The sequence below is a fragment of the Oncorhynchus gorbuscha genome, unplaced genomic scaffold (assembly GCF_021184085.1).
Source record: "Oncorhynchus gorbuscha isolate QuinsamMale2020 ecotype Even-year unplaced genomic scaffold, OgorEven_v1.0 Un_scaffold_743, whole genome shotgun sequence".
NCBI lineage: Eukaryota > Metazoa > Chordata > Actinopteri > Salmoniformes > Salmonidae > Oncorhynchus > Oncorhynchus gorbuscha.
Window position 1 is genome coordinate 145,001 of NW_025745788.1, and position 20,000 is coordinate 165,000.

Genomic DNA, 20,000 nt, shown 5'->3' on the forward strand with positions numbered 1-20,000 from the left:
CTAGACTACTACTACTACTATACTACTATTACTACTACTACTACTATAACTATACTACTAATATTACTACTACTATACTACCATCGACATACTACTAACACTACTGCTACTGCACTGCTACTACTATCCCTATACAACCAATATTACTACTACCATTCTACTCATACTACTACTGCTATACTACTAATATTACTACTATACTACTATACAACTAATATTAATAATATACTACTACTATACTACTTATGTTACTACTACTATACTACCAGCACTATACTGCTACTACTACTACTACTACTATACTAGTAGTACTACTACAGACCAGATCAGTCTAACCCAGACCCAGAACAAATCAGTCTAACCGAGACCCAGACCAGTCTAACCCAGACCCAGACCAGATCCGTCTAACCCAGACCAGATCAGTCTAACCCAGACCAAATCAGTCTAACCCAGACCAGATCCGTCTAACCCAGACCAGATCAGTCTAACCCAGACCAAATCAGTCTAACCCAGACCCAGACCAGTCTAACCCAGACCCAGACCAGATCAGTCTAACCCAGACCCAGACCAGTCTAACCCAGACCCAGACCAGATCCGTCTAACCCAGACCAGATCAGTCTAACCCAGACCAAATCAGTCTAACCCAGACCCAAACCAGTCTAACCCAGACCCAGACCAGATCAGTCTAACCCAGACCCAGACCAGATCCGTCTAACCCAGACCAGATCAGTCTAACCCAGACCAAATCAGTCTAACCCAGACCCAGACCAGTCTAACCCAGACCCAGACCAGTCTAACCCAGACCCAGACCAGATCAGTCTAACCCAGACCCAGACCAGATCCGTCTAACCCAGACCAAATCAGTCTAACCCAGACCCAGACCAGTCTAACCCAGACCCAGACCAGATCCGTCTAACCCAGACCAGTTTAACTGTCTCAGACACAAAATTATGAAGATTTCATCTATTAAAACCTTCAGCTAGAAAAAATATATAAGGGGAGTGAGGGAGAGGGAGGGAGGGAGGGGGTATAGAGACAAGGAGGAGCAGTGAGGGGAGGAGAGAGTGGAGTTGAGGGAGAGGAGGAGAGAGGGTAAAGAGGGAGAGGAGGAGAGAGTGGAGGGGAGGGTGCACTTTCTCTTCTGTTCCTTAATTCTCATGAATTAAAGAGGAGGAGCGGAGGAAAAGAGAGTGAAGAGGAGTGGAGAGAGAGAATGGAGGGAATAAAGATGGAGGAAATAGAGTGGAAAACATGAGCAGGGCTAAGTGCTCACTCTCTCTCAGAGCTGACTGTGTGTGTGTGTGTGTGTGTGTGTGTGTGTGTGTGTGTGTGTGTGTGTGTGTGTGTGTGTGTGTGTGTGTGTGTGTGTGTGTGTGTGTGTGTGTGTGTGTGTGTGTGTGTGTGTGTGTGTGTGTGTGTGTGTGTGTGTGTGTGTGTGTGTGTGTGTGTGTGTGTGTGTGTGTGTGTGTGTGTCAGCTGACCAAGATGGCATAGCAGTTGAACTTCTGTTTTTGTCTTGTCCCGTGTACAGTCGTGGCCAAAAGTTTTGAGAATAACAAATATTCATTTTCACAAGGTCTGCTGCCTCAGTTTGTATGATGGCAATTTGCATATACTCCATAACATTATGAAGAGTGATGAGATGAATTGAAATTAGTTGCAAAGTCCCTCTTTGCCATGCAAATGAACTGAATCCCCCAAAAACATTTCCACTGCATTTCAGCCCTGCCACAAAAGGACCAGCTGACCTCATGTCAGTGATTCTCTCGTTAACACAGGTGTGAGTGTTGACGAGGACAAGGCTGGAGATCACTCTATCATGCTGATTGAGTTCGAATAACAGACTGGAAGCTTCAAAAGGAGGGTGGTGCTTGGAATCATTGTTCTTCCTCTATCAACCATGGTTACCTGCAAGGAAACACGTGCTGTCGTCATTGCGTTGCACAAAAAGGGCTTCACAGGCAAGGATATTGCTGCCAGTAAAATTGCACCTAAATCAACCATTTATCGGATCATCAAGAACTTTAAGGAGAGTGGTTCAATTGATGTAAAGAAGGCTTTAGGGCGCGCAAGAAAGTCCAGCAAGCGGCAGGACTGTCTCCTAAAGTTGATTCAGCTGCATGATTGGAGCACCACCAGTACAGAGCTTGCTCAGGAATGGCAACAGGCAGGTGTGAGTGCATCTGCACGCACAGTGAGACAAAGACTTTTGGAGAATGGCCTGGTGTCAAGAAGGGCAGCAAAGAAGCCACTTCTCTCCAAGAAAAACATCAGGGACAGACTGATTTTCTGCAAAAGGTACAGGGATTGGACTGCTGAGGACTGAGGTAAAGTCATTTTCACTGATGAATCCCCTTTCCGATTGTTTGGGGCATCCGGAAAAAAGCTTGTCTGGAGAAGACAAGGTGAGCGCAACCATCAGTCCTGTGTCATGCCAACACTAAAGCATCCTGAGACCATTCATGTGTGGGGTTGCTTCTCAGCCAAGGGAGTGGGCTCACTCACAATTTGCCTAAGAACACAGCCATGAATAAAGATTGGTACCATCACATCCTCCGAGAGCAACTTCTCCCAACCATCCAGGAACAGTTTGGTGACGAACAATGCCTTTTCCAGCATGATGGAGCACCTTGCCATAAGGCAAAAGTGATAACTAAGTGGCTTGGCGAACAAAACATCGATATTTTGGGTCCATAGCCAGGAAACTCACCAGACATTAATCCCACTGAAAACTTGTGGTCAATCCTCAAGACGTTTATTTGTGAGAGCTCTGGTCATAATACCATGTACATTGGTTTATATACCTCACATTTCATCGTAAATGTCCCTCCTCTCAGATACAACGGCAATATAGTTCACAAGCCTTTTCACATTGTCTGCCACCTGTTAAACAATCTACTACAAGCCCAAGGTCTCTCCCCTCCCTGGGTAGGAACAGAAAGTCCTTGTTCTAATTCTTGACTAAAACTACACACATTATATTCAGTGTTATGATTATAATAAGATTCATACATTCATACAGTAACAGAGTAGTATTCTGTTTAGTTATAGTTCTAAGCTAAATGTATACACAATTAAGCATTATTCATAAAAATCCCATAACAATTCCATAGTAACATCTGACAAAAATATCTAAAGACACTGAAGCAGCAGACGTTGTGAAAATTAATATTTGTGTCATTCTCAAAACTTTTGGCCCACCCAACGTGGTACGGATCTGCTATTTTAGACTTTAGAACCTCACCCAACGTGGTACGGATCTGCTATTTTAGACTTTAGAACCTCACCCAATGTGGTACGGATCTGCTATTTTAGACTTTAGAACCTCACCCAACGTGGTACGGATCTGCTATTTTAGACTTTAGAACCTCACCCAACGTGGTACGGATCTGCTATTTTATACTTTAGAACCGGAACCCCCCACCAGAAGCTAGCCAGCTAACTAGCTACTAGCCAGTTAGCTACTGCTAGCGATCATCACCGTTAACATGGACATCAGCCAGCCTCAGCCCGGTCAATTCCTGCCAGTCTGCACCGCGCGATATACCCAGAGATTATCGGACTGCTTTTTGTCTACCACATCTCCGGATTCCTACTGCAAGTTCTGAACCGTTACACCAGATCATCGTAGCTGGCTAGCTGCTATCCGAGTGGCTATTCCTGGCTAACGTCTCTGTCCTGAAGCAAGCACCAGTTAGCCTGGAGCTAGCCTCAAGCTAGGCCCATCTCCTGGCTAGCCGAAGAGGTTCATCAGCCAATTCTTGGGCTACAATACCTCGTTTGCCAATTGGCCTAGACCCTTTAAGGTCGTCACGGAGCCCCGACGATCCATCACGACTGGTCTGTTGACATAACCGTCCGAGGTGGTTTCAACAGGGTCTTCCGTCGCGACGTCCCCAGTGGCCCATCTGCTATCCCCGGCCCGCTAGCTGTCTGAATCGCTGTGTATTCAGCTCACCTAGTGTAGTAGCACTACTGAATCGCTGTGTCTCTAGCTCGCCTAGTGTAGTAGCACTACTGAATCGCTGTGTATTCAGCTCACCTAGTGTAGTAGCACTACTGAATCGCTGTGTCTCTAGCTCGCCTAGTGTAGTAGCACTACTGAATCGCTGTGTCTCTAGCTCGCCTAGTGTAGTAGCACTACTGAATCGCTGTGTCTCTAGCTCGCCTAGCGTAGTAGCACTACTGAATCGCTGTGTCTCTAGCTCGCCTAGCGTAGTAGCACTACTGAATCGCTGTGTCTCTAGCTCGCCTAGCGTAGTAGCACTACTGAATCGCTGTGTCTCTAGCTCGTCTAGCGTAGTAGCACTACTGAATCGCTGTGTCTTTAGCTCGCCTAGCGTAGTAGCACTACTGAATCGCTGTGTCTCTAGCTCGCCTAGTGTAGTAGCACTACGCTGGACAATCTGGACCCCTACAAATCAGCTGGACAATCTGGACCCTACAAATCAGCTGGACAATCTGGACCCCTACAAATCAGCTGGGAAATCTGGAACCTACAAAACAGCTGGACAATCTGGACCCCTACAAATCAGCTGGACAATCTGGACCCGTACAAATCAGCTGGACAATCTGGACCCTACAAATCAGCTGGACAATCTGGACCCCTACAAAACAGCTGGACAATCTGGACCCCTACAAATCAGCTGGGAAATCTGGACCCTACAAATCAGCTGGACAATCTGGACCCGTACAAAACAGCTGGACAATCTGGACCCCTACAAATCAGCTGGACAATCTGGACCCGTACAAATCAGCTGGACAATCTGGACCCCTACAAATCAGCTGGGAAATCTGGAACCTACAAAACAGCTGGACAATCTGTACCCCTACAAATCAGCTGGACAATCTGGACCCCTACAAATCAGCTGGACAATCTGGACCCGTACAAATCAGCTGGACAATCTGGACCCTACAAATCAGCTGGACAATCTGGACCCCTACAAAACAGCTGGACAATCTGGACCCCTACAAATCAGCTGGGAAATCTGGACCCTACAAATCAGCTGGACAATCTGGACCCGTACAAAACAGCTGGACAATCTGGACCCCTACAAAACAGCTGGACAATCTGGACCCCTACAAATCAGCTGGGAAATCTGGACCCTACAAATCAGCTGGACAATCTGGACCCGTACAAATCAGCTGGACAATCTGGACCCGTACAAATCAGCTGGACAATCTGGACCCTACAAATAAGATGGACAATCTGGGCCCCTACAAATCAGCTGGGAAATCTGGACCCTACAAATCAGCTGGACAATCTGGGCCCCTACAAATCAGCTGGGAAATCTGGACACCTAAAAATCAGCTTGACAATCTGGACCCTCTCTCGCACTGCTTTGCTTTATTTTGGCCAGGTCGCAGTTATGAATGAGAACTTCTTCTCAACTGGCCTACCTGGTTAAATAAAGGTGAAATAAAAATAAATAAAATAAAGTGTGTGTGTGTGTTGCAGCCGGGGGCATTTGACGTGTTGGATCTGGGACCTGAGAGATGCAACGTCCTCGCACTGGTCAGTAACCTGTAACTCTGACCACAGACCTCAATAACCACTCAGACCTGAAACTTGTTGTTCAGTAATAAAACTAAATTATCTGCTTCTCTCTCACTTTCTCTTTTGTTTTCTCTCTATTTCTCTTTCTCCTCTCTCCATGTATCTCTCTATCTCTCTCCATCTTTCTTACTCCATTTCTATCTCTCCATGTCTCTCTATCTCCTCTCTCTCTCCATCTTTCTTTCCCCCTCTATCTCTCCATGTCTCTATCTTCTCTCTCCTCTTTCCCCCTCTCTATCTCTCCATGTCTCCATCTCCTCTCTCCTCTTTTCTCTCTCCTCTTTCCATATCACTCTCCTCTCTCCTCTTTCCCCCTCCATCTCTCCATGTCTCTCTTCTCTCCTCTCTATCTCTCTATGTCTATCTCCTCTCTCCTCTTTCCCCCTCTCTCTCTATCTCTATCTCCTCTTTCCATCTTTCTTTCCCCCTCTCTATCTCTCCATGTCTCTATCTCCTCTCTACTCTTTCCCACTTTCTGTCTCTCCATGTCTCTATCACCTCTTTACTCTTTCTCTCTCCATCTTTCTTTCCCCCTTTCCTCTCTCCATGTCTCTATCTCCTCTTTACTCTTTCTCTCTCCATCTTTCTTTCCCCCTCTCTATCTCTCCATGTCTCTATCTCCTCTCTACTCTTTCCCCCTCTCTATCTCTCGATGTCTCTATCTCATCTCTCCTCTTGCCCCTTCTCTCTATCTATCTCTCCATGTCTCTATCTCCTCATCTCTCCATGTCTCTATCTCCTCTTTTCCCCTCTCTCTCTATCTCTTCATGTTTCTATCTCATCTCTCGCCCCTTCTTTCTATCTATCTCTCTATGTCTCTCTCCTTCTCTTTTATATCTCTCACTGTCGTCTCTCTGGTGCTGCACGCGAGGTCCATAGTAAGTGTTCCTAACAGAGAACAAACACCCGGTCACCATACTAACTTACACTGTCTGTCGTCACCATAGTAACACCAACTATAGTTACAATAATGACTAACACTGACTGCATTTACAAATGACAACCCCAATGTGTTTATTATGACTACTCACTAGACTCTCTCTCCCTCCTCCTCCTCTCCCTCCTCCCCCTCCTCACTGTCTCCTCTCACCTCTAAATGTCTCCTCTTCCTCCTCTCACTGTCTCCTCCTCGTCCTCTCACTGTCTCCTCCTGCTCCCCCTGTCTCCGCCTCCTCCTCTCACTGTCTCCTCCTCCTCCCCTCACTGTCTCCTCCTCGTCCTCTCACTGTCTCTTCCTGCTCCCCCTGTCTCCTCCTCCTCCTCTCACTGTCTCATCCTCCTCCTCTCACTGTCTCCTCCTCCTCCTCTCACTGTCTCCTCCTCCTCCTCTCACTGTCTCCTCCTCCTCCCCTCACTGTCTACTCCTCGTCCTCTCACTGTCTCTTCCTGCTCCCCCTGTCTCCTCCTCCTCCTCTCACTGTCTCATCCTCCTCCTCTCACTGTCTCCTCCTTGTCCTCTCACTGTCTCCTCCTGCTCCCCCTGTCTCCTCCTCCTCCTCTCACTGTCTCCTCCTCCTCCCCTCACTGTCTCCTCCTCGTCCTCTCACTGTCTCTTCCTCCTACTCTCACTGTCTCCTCCTCCCCTCACTGTCTCCTCCTCCTCTCACTGTCTCATCCTCCTCCTCTCACTGTCTCCTCCTCCTCTCACTGTCTCCTCCTCCTCCTACCACTTACTCCTCCTCCTCCTCTCTCCAGACCAGAACGCTGACCACTACAAGAGAGAGGTAAACATCTCAACATAACAAATACTGTTTCTAATACTGGTATAACAAACAAACATTCTTCTGACCGTGTGTGTGTGTGTCTCTGTCTGTCTGTCTGTCTGTCTGTCTGTCTGTCTGTCTGTCTGTCTGTCTGTCTGTCTGTCTGTCTGTCTGTCTGTCTGTCTGTCTGTCTGTCTGTCTGTCTGTCTGTCTGTCTGTCTGTCTGTCTGTCTGTCTGTCTGTCTGTCTGTCTGTCTGTCTGTCTGTCTGTCTGTCTGTCTGTCTGTCTGTCTGTGTGTGTGTGTGTGTGTGTGTGTGTGTGTGTGTGTGTGTGTGTGTGTGTGTGTGTGTGTGTGTGTGTGTGTGTGTGTGTGTGTGTGTGTGTGTGTGTGTGTGTGTATGATGGTTACAGATTGAACACAGTAGAAGAGCTCTGGGGAGAAACCGGGTCAAGTCCTCCATCTGTCTGGAGACGTATGTTACATAAACACAGCTTGGTCACGCGTGATACAAGTTAGTATTTGACGTCCATCCATGTCAGAGGATGTTGGGGGATGACGTGAAACCGGCCACTAGGGGGGCTGTTACCTCCAAGTAGGTTTGGGTGTTTCTAGGGTGTTGGGACGGGGATGGTGGATAGTGTTAATACCTAACCTTAACCATTCTGTTACCTTCAAGTAGGTTTGGGTGTTTCTAGGGGTTTGGGACGGGGATGGTGGATAGTGTTAATACCTAACCTTAACCATTCTGTTACCTCCAAGTAGGTTTGGGTGTTTCTAGGGGTTTGGGACGGGGATGGTGGATAGTGTTAATACCTAACCTTAACCATTCTGTTACCTCCAAGTAGGTTTGGGTGTTTCTAGGGGTTTGGGACGGGGATGGTGGATAGTGTTAATACCTAACCTTAACCATTCTGTTACCTCCAAGTAGGTTTGGGTGTTTCTAGGGTGTTGGGACGGGGATGGTGGATAGTGTTAATACCTAACCTTAACCATTCTGTTACCTCCAAGTAGGTTTGGGTGTTTCTAGGGGTTTGGGACGGGGATGGTGGATAGTGTTAATACCTAACCTTAACCATTCTGTTACCTCCAAGTAGGTTTGGGTGTTTCTAGGGGTTTGGGACGGGGATGGTGGATAGTGTTAATACCTAACCTTAACCATTCTGTTACCTTCAAGTAGGTTTGGGTGTTGGGATGGGGATGGTAGACATAAGCATTTGCCTCTGATTCCAAAGATTGCAAGCTCAAATCCAGCAATAGAAAGTTGTTTTTGATATTTTAGTTTAAAGACAGAGTGATGTGATATCCCAAACCTTAATATCTAACCTTAACCAGTCAATTAATACGTGACCTTAACCATCCCATTAATACCTAACCTTCATATCTAACCTTAACCATTCAGTTAATACCTAACCTTAATATCTAACCTTAACCATTCAGTTAATACCTAACCTTAATACCTAACCTTAACCAGTCAGTTAATACCTAACCTTAATACCTAACCTTAAACATTCAGTTAATACCTAACCTTAATACCTAACCTTAACCATTCAGTTAATACCTAACCTTAATATCTAACCTTAACCAGTCAGTTAATACCTAACCTTAATACCTAACCTTAACCAGTCAGTTAATACCTAACCTTAATACCTAACCTTAACCATTCAGTTAATACCTAACCTTAACCAGTCAGTTAATACCTAACCTTAACCAGTCAGTTAATACATAACCTTAACCATTCAGTTAATACCTAACCTTAATACCTAACCTTAACCAGTCAGTAAACACCTAACCTTAACCATTCAGTTAATACCTAACCTTAACCATTCAGTTAATACCTGACCTTAATACCTAACCTTAACCAGTCAGTAAACACCTAACCTTAACCATTCAGTTAATACCTAACCTTAACCATTCAGTTAATACCTGACCTTAATACCTAACCTTAAACATTCAGTTAATACCTAACCTTAATACCTAACCTTAACCATTCAGTTAATACCTAACCTTAACCATTCAGTTAATACCTAACCTTAACCATTCAGTTAATACCTGACCTTAATACCTAACCTTAAACATTCAGTTAATACCTAACCTTAATACCTAACCGTAACCATTCAGTTAATACCTAACCTTAACCATTCAGTTAATACCTAACCTTAACCATTCAGTTAATACCTGACCTTAATACCTAACCGTAACCATTCAGTTAATACCTAACCTTAATACCTAACCGTAACCATTCAGTTAATACCTGACCTTAATATCTAACCGTAACCATTCAGTTAATACCTAACCTTAAACATTCAGTTAATACCTAACCTTAATACCTAACCGTAACCATTCAGTTAATACCCAACCTTAATACCTAACCTTAACCATTCAGTTAATACCTAACCTTAAACATTCAGTTAATACCTAACCTTAATATCTAACCTTAAACATTCAGTTAATACCCAACCTTAATACCTAACCTTAACCATTCAGTTAATACCTAACCTTAATACCTAACCTTAACCATTCAGTTAATACCTAACCTTAATACCTAACCTTAACCAGTCAGTTAATACCTAACCTTAATACCTAACCTTAACCAGTCAGTAAACACCTAACCTTAACCATTCAGTTAATACCTAACCTTAATACCTAACCTTAACCAGTCAGTTAATACCTAACCTTAACCAGTCAGTTAATACCCAACCTTAATACCTAACCTTAACCATTCAGTTAATACCTAACCTTAACCATTCAGTTAATACATAACCTTAACCATTCAGTTCATACCTAACCTTAATACCTAACCTTAACCATTCAGTTAATACCTAACCTTAATATCTAACCTTAACCATTCAGTTAATACATAACCTTAACCATTCAGTTCATACCTAACCTTAATATCTAACCTTAACCATTCAGTTAATACCTAACCTTAATATCTAACCTTAACCATTCAGTTAATACCTAACCTTAACCATTCAGTTAATACATAACCTTAACCATTCAGTTCATACCTAACCTTAATACCTAACCTTAACCATTCAGTTAATACCTAACCTTAATATCTAACCTTAACCATTCAGTTAATACATAACCTTAACCATTCAGTTCATACCTAACCTTAATACCTAACCTTAACCATTCAGTTAATACCTAACTGAAAGATTAGTGGAATCTGTGTGGGTGCTGGACAGGTAGGATGACTGACAGTGAAGGTGAACAGGTGGTCACGTGTCAGGTGACAGAGGAATGTATGAGACTGAGGCAGGAATTCCTTTAACCATAAAGTGGTATATTTACTGGTAGTCTGTGCTGCATCAAAGGAAACAAATAACATGTATACAATCAAATTCATAATCAAAGATCAAATCATAGCAGTCATTATTAACAATTCACATTGCACAATATGTTTGAAGCGTGCGCTCCAAGCCGCACTCCGCGGTGATAACTATAAACAATAACTGAATGGCCCACTCTCCCGATCACCACAGATCATTCAGATGAAAGGTAAGAGTCGGTGGACTTACGTGGATTCATGGACGCACAGAACTTCTGGATCAGATGGATTTAGGGAAGAGAAAGCAGCGAGATCAGGCAATGGCAATTTCCTCCTTTTATGGAGTTGAGATCTGTAGGACATTTCCACCTGACCTAATTAAAGCGCCCCTGGCCCAGCTGAGTAAATGGCAATTAATTAAAGGAGTATTCCACCAACTCCATGGGCCTTTTCTACAGCCACCCCGGAAATTTGTTAATTTCCACATTCCTCAAAAAGGCTCATTGCTCCCCATCCTCTGTCATCTCAGGGAGAGGAATCAGTCGGGCAACTGGCCGGATATATGTCCGGTTCTTCACCTGGATTTCCACTGATCTAACACGACCATCGGTCCCAGGCATGGTCTTAGTTATACGGCCCACCGGCCAGGAGGCTCGAGGCAGCTGAGGGTCCACCATCATTACTACTTGGCCAGTTTCCAGGCTGGCCATTTCTCTACGCCATTTCCCTCTGTGCTGTAGACTTGGTAGGTAATCCCGAATGAATCGGGCCCAAAAATGGTCAGCTAAGATTTGGCTGTGTCGCCACCGGCGTCTGCCTACGAGGTTGGTATCAGCATACATGGCTTGAGGATGTGACGCATCTCGACGTCCCATCAAGAGCATATTCGGTGTAACCGGATCGGGGTCAGCGATGTCTGCAGAGAGATATCCCAAGGGTTTGGAGTTCAGAATCCCTTCCACCTCTATCAGGACAGTCCTCAAGACCGTTTCAGTGACAGTTTGGACCCCTAGTACGACTCGTAAGGCCGTCTTTACAGATTTGATCTCTCGCTCCCATGTTCCTCCAAAATGAGGAGCGCCTGGAGGGTTAAATTTGAATGAGATTTGTTGGTCCATCAGCTGATCCTGGAGGCTGGGTTCCATGGCTTGGAAGGCTTCCTCCAACCTGGCTTCTCCTGCCTTGAAGTTCGTACCTCTGTCAGCCAGGATCTCGTAGGGTTTCCCCCGTCGGGAGATAAACCGCCGTAGGGCCATGAGGAAGGCTTCCGTAGCCAAACTCTCCAGTAGGTCCAGGTGGACACATCTGGTTGTCATACACTTGAATAGAATGCCCCAGCGCTTTTCCACACGACGACCTAACTTGATCATCAAGGGGCCGAAGCAATCTACTCCTGTTGACCAGAAGGGTGGTTTAAGGAGGCGCAAGCGAGCAGGGGGTAAATCTGCCATTTTGGGCACCGTAGCTCCGGCCCGCCATCTCTGACATTCTACGCAGGCGTATTGGTGCTTACGAATGGCTCCTCGTCCTCCAATTATCCAGTACTTCCGCCTCATCTCCCCATAGACCCTCTCTGGCCCTGGGTGGAGAAGCCGCTCATCATAACTCTTGATGAGGAGCCTGGTAAGAGGGTGTCTGGAGTCGAGGATAATTGGGTGGATAGCATCTGGGTCCAAAACCTCCGCTTGGCGCAGCCTCCCTCCAACTCTGATCACTCCAAGGATTGGATCATATTCTGGGGCAAGAGAGAGAAGACGGCTGCCCTTAGCCACTTTCCTACCGGCTTTCAGAGCTTTGAACTCCTCAGGGAGGCTAACTGCTTGTGCTTGCTGGAGGAGTAGTGTCTCTGCCGCGAGGGAGGTAGGTATAGAAGCCACCCCATCTGCGGTCTGGTTTGTGGCTGTGATCAGATCCGGCAGTGTTTGGGATTGTGTTAGGTCAGGGAGAGCCGTTGTTGGTTCCGTAGAAATGCTGTAGCATTGGGCAGACTTCCTTAACTCATGAGCTTCAGTCGGTCGCGGAGGGGCCGCACGCCTGGGGGCTGTCGGCCACTCATTCTCTGGTTGGGACAAGAATGGTGGTCCCAAGCTCCAGCGATGGGGTTTAGCCAATTCCTTAAGGGTTTTACCTCTAGTAATGTCATCAGCAGGATTGTTTATGCTATCAACATACCTCCAGTCCTGGACTTCTGTTAGGTCTTGGATTTCCGCAATGCGAGTCCCGACAAACACCTTATACCTGCAGGACTCCGACTTGAGCCATGTCAATACAGTGGTCGAATCACTCCAGTAGATGATCCTTTGGATTGGCAAGGTGAGCTCATCTCGCAAGGTAGAGGCCAACTGGGCTCCGGAAAGGGCAGCACTGAGTTCCAGCCTAGGCATTGACAACTGCTTCTTGGGTGCGACCCTGGACCTGGCCATGACAAAGGAGACATGGGTGTGGCCTGCCTTATCCTCCACTCTAAGATAGGAAACCGCCCCATAAGCTCGCTCCGAAGCGTCACAGAACACATGCAGTTCCAGGCATGATCCCAGTTGGTCAACACAGGATGGTACATAACATCTTGGCATTTGGACATCAGAGAGCTCCGTTAACTCAGTTTCCCAACAGATCCATCGTTCCACTAGGTCAGCTGGGTGGATTGGTTCATCCCAGTCCCTCTTGGTCTGCCACAGGTCCTGGACTAAGACTTTGGCCCGTGTTGTGTATGGCAGGATATACCCAAGGGGATCGTATTGACTGGCCAGGGTCCGATAGATGGTGCGCAGAGTGGGGGTTTCGGTACTCGGGGATGAGCGGTGCTTATACCCCAGGGTATCCGGTAGGCAGCTCCACCTCAGTCCTAGAGTGGGCTCTTCTGGGTTAGCACCAGACTGCGTTAGCCATAGTTCACTGCTACTGGACCTAGCTTGTGGCGGGAGGTGCTGGATAACCTCCGCTCTGTTACTAGCCCACTGTCGGACCTCAAATCCCCCTTTGGACAGGAGATTCCGCACTTTATCAAGGAGTGATTTCGCTTCAGCCGTGGATGGGATGCTTTGTAAGCAGTTATCCACATAGAAGGCATTTTCCACTGAATCCAATACTTCTGGGTCACTGTCTGGATGCTCCCGTGCGTGTCTCTGCAGAGTGTATATGGCACAGCAAGGACTGCAGGTGGTGCCGAATGGGAGTACCTGCCATTCATAGATTGTGGGCTCTGCATCTCGTTCCATATTTCGCCATATGAACCGGAGCAGTGTGGTGTCGGAAGGCAGTAAACGAATCTGATGAAACATGGCTTTGATGTCTCCACTGATGGCTGTAGAGTGCTGCCGGAACCGGAGAAGGACACCGAGCAAGGAAGGACCTAAGGTTGGTCCGGGGAGTAGACAGTCATTCAGGCTTTGACCAGCTGCTTGGAATGAACAGTTGAAGACAAGTCTATACTTCCCACCATGTTGCTGGATAACATGGTGAGGGAGATACCAGGATTCACGGAGTGCGTTTCCCTCTTCATGAGCTGTCACTTCAGTGACGTAGCCTGCCTTCACAAGGTTATGAATCTCTCGGTTATGAACTTCTGCAAGCTCAGGATTCTTCACCAGGCGTCGCTCTGTTCCACGCAGTAGTGGGAGTACAGCCCGTGTCGTGGTTGCCAGAGGAGGATGGTTGGGCACCCGTAGCAGTGGGGTTGCATACCTGCGAACTCCATCCATTTCAGTGGTGGTGGTGCTCTTCTCCAGGAGGTCTAATGCATAGGAGTCATTTTTCGAGCGAGTGACCTCCTGTAGCTTCCGGTTGGAGAAGGTGTCCATCTTCCATAGCATCTCAACATTCCGAAGGAGGTCAGTGGCTGCATCTGGATTGCTTCTGGTGAAGAGGACTTGCTGTGACTGTACAGCTTGGGTGGAGAGAAGTAGATGGGATGGACCTTGCACAGCCCAACCCAAGGATGTATGGACAGCAATGGGTCCTCCTTCTGGTCCAGCTCGTATAGGCTCAGTCGGGGTGACGAGATGTGGGTGGTCTGACCCAATCAGGATAAGTGGTGCTACTCTGGCCAGGTTAGGAAGAGGCAATCCTCGTAGATGAGGATATTGTTTCTGTAGAACACTTACCGGGCAGGAGTGCTCTGCGAGATTCAAGCCATCTGCCGTGAAGGCATTGGTGATGTTATAGGCCACGCCCCTGTTTCCTGAAGGTGAAATGCTGAAGGTTACAGCAGAGCCTTTCATTTGGATAACATCGTGTCGCACCGTTCTGAGATTAAGGGTCTCGGGGGTCCCTTCCAGGTTAAGCTGACGGGTGGCCGCTGTGAGAATGATTGTTCTTTCTGACCCATCATCTAGAATGGCGAATGTATCAATGCTTCTCCCTTCACTTTGCAGAGTGACCTTGACCACCTTCAACATGACCCTTGGAGACCGGTTCTGCTGGTCGAGATACAGCTCCTTTGCAGCTCCTACCATGAGCATACTCTGCTCCTTCTTTGCTTGGGGAAATAGATCATGCAACACGGTGAGATGGATTTCTTTACAGCGGTTGCAGGGTTTCCTCAATGTGCAGGTCTCCACCTTATGGCTACGGGCACACTTGTAGCATCGCTCGCCTGAAGTGATCCAGGCCTTCAATTGAGTTTGAGTGAGCTTTTTTACTCTGGGGCATGAGCCAAGGAAGTGCCCCTTACTATTGCAATATGGGCAGTAAGGCTGGAATTTGATGTTCTTGCTCTTGAGGGGTCTTCTTCCCGGGTTCCTCCCCGGCCTCACTATTTAAGTACATGGTAGTGGGATTTGGCCTTTTCTGTCACTCCTGGCGTTCAAACTCCTTCCTTCCCCCTGTGGCTATGGCGGAGATTGTGGCCTGGTGAGCGATGCTCTTCGCCTTTGCCTTCACCTCCAACCATGTGGCCAGGTCTCTGAGAGCATAGGTGCTTCTCGAGCCCTCTTTCAGGATGCCCTTATTCAAACAATGTTCAATGAAACTGTCTCTGAGGTACACTGGAAGTTTGCTAAGAAGCCTGTCCACGTGGGAGCCACATTTTAGCTCGTTCCCGTCTTCTCCTTCAACGGATTGGAGCATAGAGGTCAGGGATTGGACAGCCAGGGAGAATTCTTGGAAGGCAGCATGGTCTCCCATTTTAATTGGAGACGTGTTCAGGATGTTGTTTAGTTCATTCTGGACTAGCTGACGTGGCTCACCATATCTTGCCTTCAGGGCCTGGAGAGCTGTCGTGTATGGTGTTGCGGAATGCATAAAGGATTGGGCCAGCCTGTATGCACTTGGAAACCGCAAATGATCCATTAGTACTTGGTATTTGTAGCGTTCTGACAGATGACTGTGAATACCCAGTAGACTCTCCAATGCCATTTCCAAAAGGACAAATTCACTCTCCTTTCCATTTTCAAAGTATGGCAGTTTGGGTCTGGGAATTCCATAGGCTGAGGCTACTAGAAGTTTCATAATGTTGGCTCCCTCTTCTGTTTGCGTGAAGGATAAACCCGGGACTTCTGATGAGCCCACTGTGGCCTCATTGGGCCGGTCACCTACTGTCCCAGACCCACCATTTGTGGCAGCCGGAATTGGGCGAGAGCCCTCCGACCTGTTGTTTGAGGACTGGCCTGGCCCTGGATGAAAGGAACGATTTGCCTTGGTTGGTAATTGGCGGAAAGGCGAAGGAGTGATGCTTTGTCCAGATGGAGGAATGCTAACTTGTGTCACTGGCATAGAGGGCGTTGGCGGAGCGGCCCGTCTCCCGTGCTCCGTGTTTGCTGTTGACCCCGGAGCCTCCGAGGACTGTGTGCCATGCTGTACCAGAGGGGCAGATTGGGAAAGAAAGGCAGACAGTTCAGGTCCATGTGGAGGGGTGGTCAGGTCAACTCCCTGTTCGTTCCTCTCCAGGAAGGATGAGACCATCCGTGCCTCTTCTAATTCCCTTCTGGCTTGACGGTGCCGTCGCTGCTGTGCCAGGTCCTTGGCAATGAATTCCCTTTCCTGTAGAGCTCTACGGGCCTGCACATCCAATTGGTGACATCGTTCGTCAGCCTGTCGTTCCTCCTCAATCTGACGCTCAATTTCCTCCAAAGCTAATAGTTTCATCCTCTCTTGTAGGACAGCGTTCTGTGAATTGCTGAGGGCTAGTGAATGGCGGCTGCCATGGCCACTTCCAAAGGGGTATCCACTGGTCGAACTCCCACTCCGTCTAGAGTGCTTCGACGATTTCCCATTAGTTAAGGGGTGAGCGGAGCCTGCCTCTGGAAGCTGGTCGACCTGTGTAGTGGGAGTTACCTCTTCCATAGGTTCCTCACGTAGACCACTTTCCTGCTCCAAAGCAGTTTCCGGTCCTTGGCTCAGAGGGGATGGTTGATGGCTGAAACATGTAGTTGATCCATCAACTCTTTGAGCTCTGGTGGGCTTGCCCTTTGATGTCGGAACCTCGACCACATAGTCCTTAAGATAACCAGGTGCTTGCCTGGTTCTTCTGGTGCTGCTGGTAGTTGAGGATGAAGCCTTTGTTGCTTTAGGCTTAGCTCCTGGATATTTCCTTTGTGCCAAGACCTTTCCCTCAGCTGCTCTCTCCTCCTCTCTTCTTCCTTCCAGTGGAGACAATTCTTCCCTCTCCGCCTCCATTTCCTTTTCACCTGTCTTTGGTTCAGTCATCATCCGGCTCAAAGGACCATTGAAAGATTAGTGGAATCTGTGTGGGTTGCTGGACAGGTAGGATGACTGACAGTGAAGGTGAACAGGTGGTCACGTGTCAGGTGACAGAGGAATGTATGAGACTGAGGCAGGAATTCCTTTAACCATAAAGTGGTATATTTACTGGTAGTGTGGATTCATGGACGCACAGAACTTCTGGATCAGATGGATTTAGGGAAGAGAAAGCAGCGAGATCAGGCAATGGCAATTTCCTCCTTTTATGGAGTTGAGATCTGTAGGACATTTCCACCTGACCTAATTAAAGCGCCCCTGGCCCAGCTGAGTAAATGGCAATTAATTAAAGGAGTATTCCACCAACTCCATGGGCCTTTTCTACACTAACCTTAATATCTAACCTTAACCATTCAGTTAATACATAACCTTAACCATTCAGTTCATACCTAACCTTAATATCTAACCTTAACCATTCAGTTAATACCCAACCTTAATACCTAACCTTAACCAGTCAGTTAATACCTAACCTTAATACCTAACCTTAACCATTCAGTAATTACCTAACCTTAATACCTAACCTTAACCAGTCAGTAAACACCTAACCTTAACCATTCAGTTAATACCTAACCTTAATACCTAACCTTAACCAGTCAGTAAACACCTAACCTTAACCATTCAGTTAATACCTAACCTTAACCATTCAGTTAATACCTAACCTTAATACCTAACCTTAACCAGTCAGTTAATACCTAACCTTAATACCTAACCTTAACCAGTCAGTTAATACATAACCTTAACCATTCAGTTAATACCTAACCTTAATACCTAACCTTAACCATTCAGTTAATACATAACCTTAACCATTCAGTTAATACCTAACCTTAATACCTAACCTTAACCAGTCAGTAAACACCTAACCTTAACCATTCAGTTAATACCTAACCTTAACCAGTCAGTTAATACCCAACCTTAATACCTAACCTTAACCATTCAGTTAATACCTAACCTTAACCATTCAGTTAATACCTAACCTTAACCATTCAGTTAATACATAACCTTAACCATTCAGTTCATACCTAACCTTAATATCTAACCTTAACCATTCAGTTAATACATAACCTTAACCATTCAGTTAATACCTAACCTTAACCATTCAGTTAATACCTAACCTTAATACCTAACCTTAACCATTCAGTTAATACCTAACCTTAATATCTAACCTTAACCATTCAGTTAATACATAACCTTAACCAGTCAGTTAATACCTAACCTTAATACCTAACCTTAACCATTCAGTTAATATCTAACCTTAACCATTTGGTTAATACCTAACCTTAACCATTCAGTTAAAACCTAACCTTAACCATTCAGTTAATACCTAACCTTAACCAGTCAGTTAATACCTAACCTTAATATCTAACCTTAACCATTCAGTTAATACCTAACCTTAATACCTAACCGTAACCATTCAGTTAATACCCAACCTTAATACCTAACCTTAACCATTCAGTTAATACCTAACCTTAATACCTAACCGTAACCATTCAGTTAATATCTAACCTTAACCATTCAGTTAATACCTAACCTTAATACCTAACCGTAACCATTCAGTTAATACCTAACCTTAACCATTCAGTTAATACCTAACCTTAATATCTAACCTTAACCATTTGGTTAATACCTAACCTTAACCCACACATATAAACACAATCATACACACATTCTCACACACACATACTCACACAGACACACCTTCTCACACACACTCATACACACATTCTTACACACACATATACACTCACAAATACACACACAGACATATACTCTCTCTCAAATACACACACAGACTCTCTCTCTCTCTCTCTCTCTCTCTCTCTCTCTCTCTCTCTCTCTCTCTCTCTCTCTCTCTCTCTCTCTCTCTCTCTCTCTCTCTCTCTCTCTCTCTCTCTATGTCTCTATGAGCCTCTAATGGATGTCTCCTCAGGCAGATTGATGCTAACGGGGTGTGTGTGTGTGTGTGTCTGTGTGTGTGTGTGTAGCTTCATGAAGTACAGTGAGCAGTACCTCCACCATGACCCCATCATGTCAGGCTGTCTCCCTAGCAACCCCTGGATCTCTGACGACACCTCACACTGGACCATCAACACTGACATGTAAAACAAACACACACACACACACACACACACACACACACACACACACACACACACACACACACACACACACACACACACACACACACACACACACACACACACACACACACACACACACACACACACACACACACACACACACACGCCACACACACACACACACACACACGCACGCACGCACGCACGCACACACACACACACACACACACACACACACACACACACACACACACACACACACACGCCAACACACACACACACACGCACACAAACACACACACACGCCGCACACGCCAACACACACACGCCAACACAGACACACGCACGCCAACACACACATACACCACACACACCAACACAGACACACAACACACACGCCAACACAGACACACACCAACAAACACGCTAACCGTAAACCACACTAACCCACACACACGCACAAACACACACCAACAGACACACACACAAACACCTACACAGACACAACTAACACTTAAAACGTGTGTTTTTGCGTGCATGTGTTGTGTGTGTGTGTGTGCTGTGTTGGCGTGTGTGTGTCTGTGTTGGCGTGTGTGTGTGTTGGCATGTGCGGTGTGTGTGTGTGTGTGTGCAGGGTGGGCACTCCAACCAGGTTGAGAGTGGAGCGCTGGAGTTTCAGCTTCATGGAACTTC

The 20,000-nt window shown here is 46.4% G+C and overlaps 1 protein-coding gene across 1 annotated transcript in view; it reads left to right on the forward strand.

The window, feature by feature from the left end:
* The window catches only part of LOC124019959 (regulator of G-protein signaling 11-like), a 76,745-nt gene that overhangs the window by 38,280 nt on the left and 18,465 nt on the right, over positions 1 to 20,000 (forward strand). Inside the window, exons 9-13 of the mRNA XM_046335403.1 lie at positions 5,459 to 5,519; positions 7,253 to 7,281; positions 7,673 to 7,734; positions 19,212 to 19,325; positions 19,942 to 20,000. The exon at positions 19,942 to 20,000 is cut by the window's right edge and continues 57 nt beyond it. Coding sequence (XP_046191359.1) covers positions 5,459 to 5,519; positions 7,253 to 7,281; positions 7,673 to 7,734; positions 19,212 to 19,325; positions 19,942 to 20,000 — 325 coding nt within the window. The remainder of the gene's footprint in view (positions 1 to 5,458; positions 5,520 to 7,252; positions 7,282 to 7,672; positions 7,735 to 19,211; positions 19,326 to 19,941) is intronic.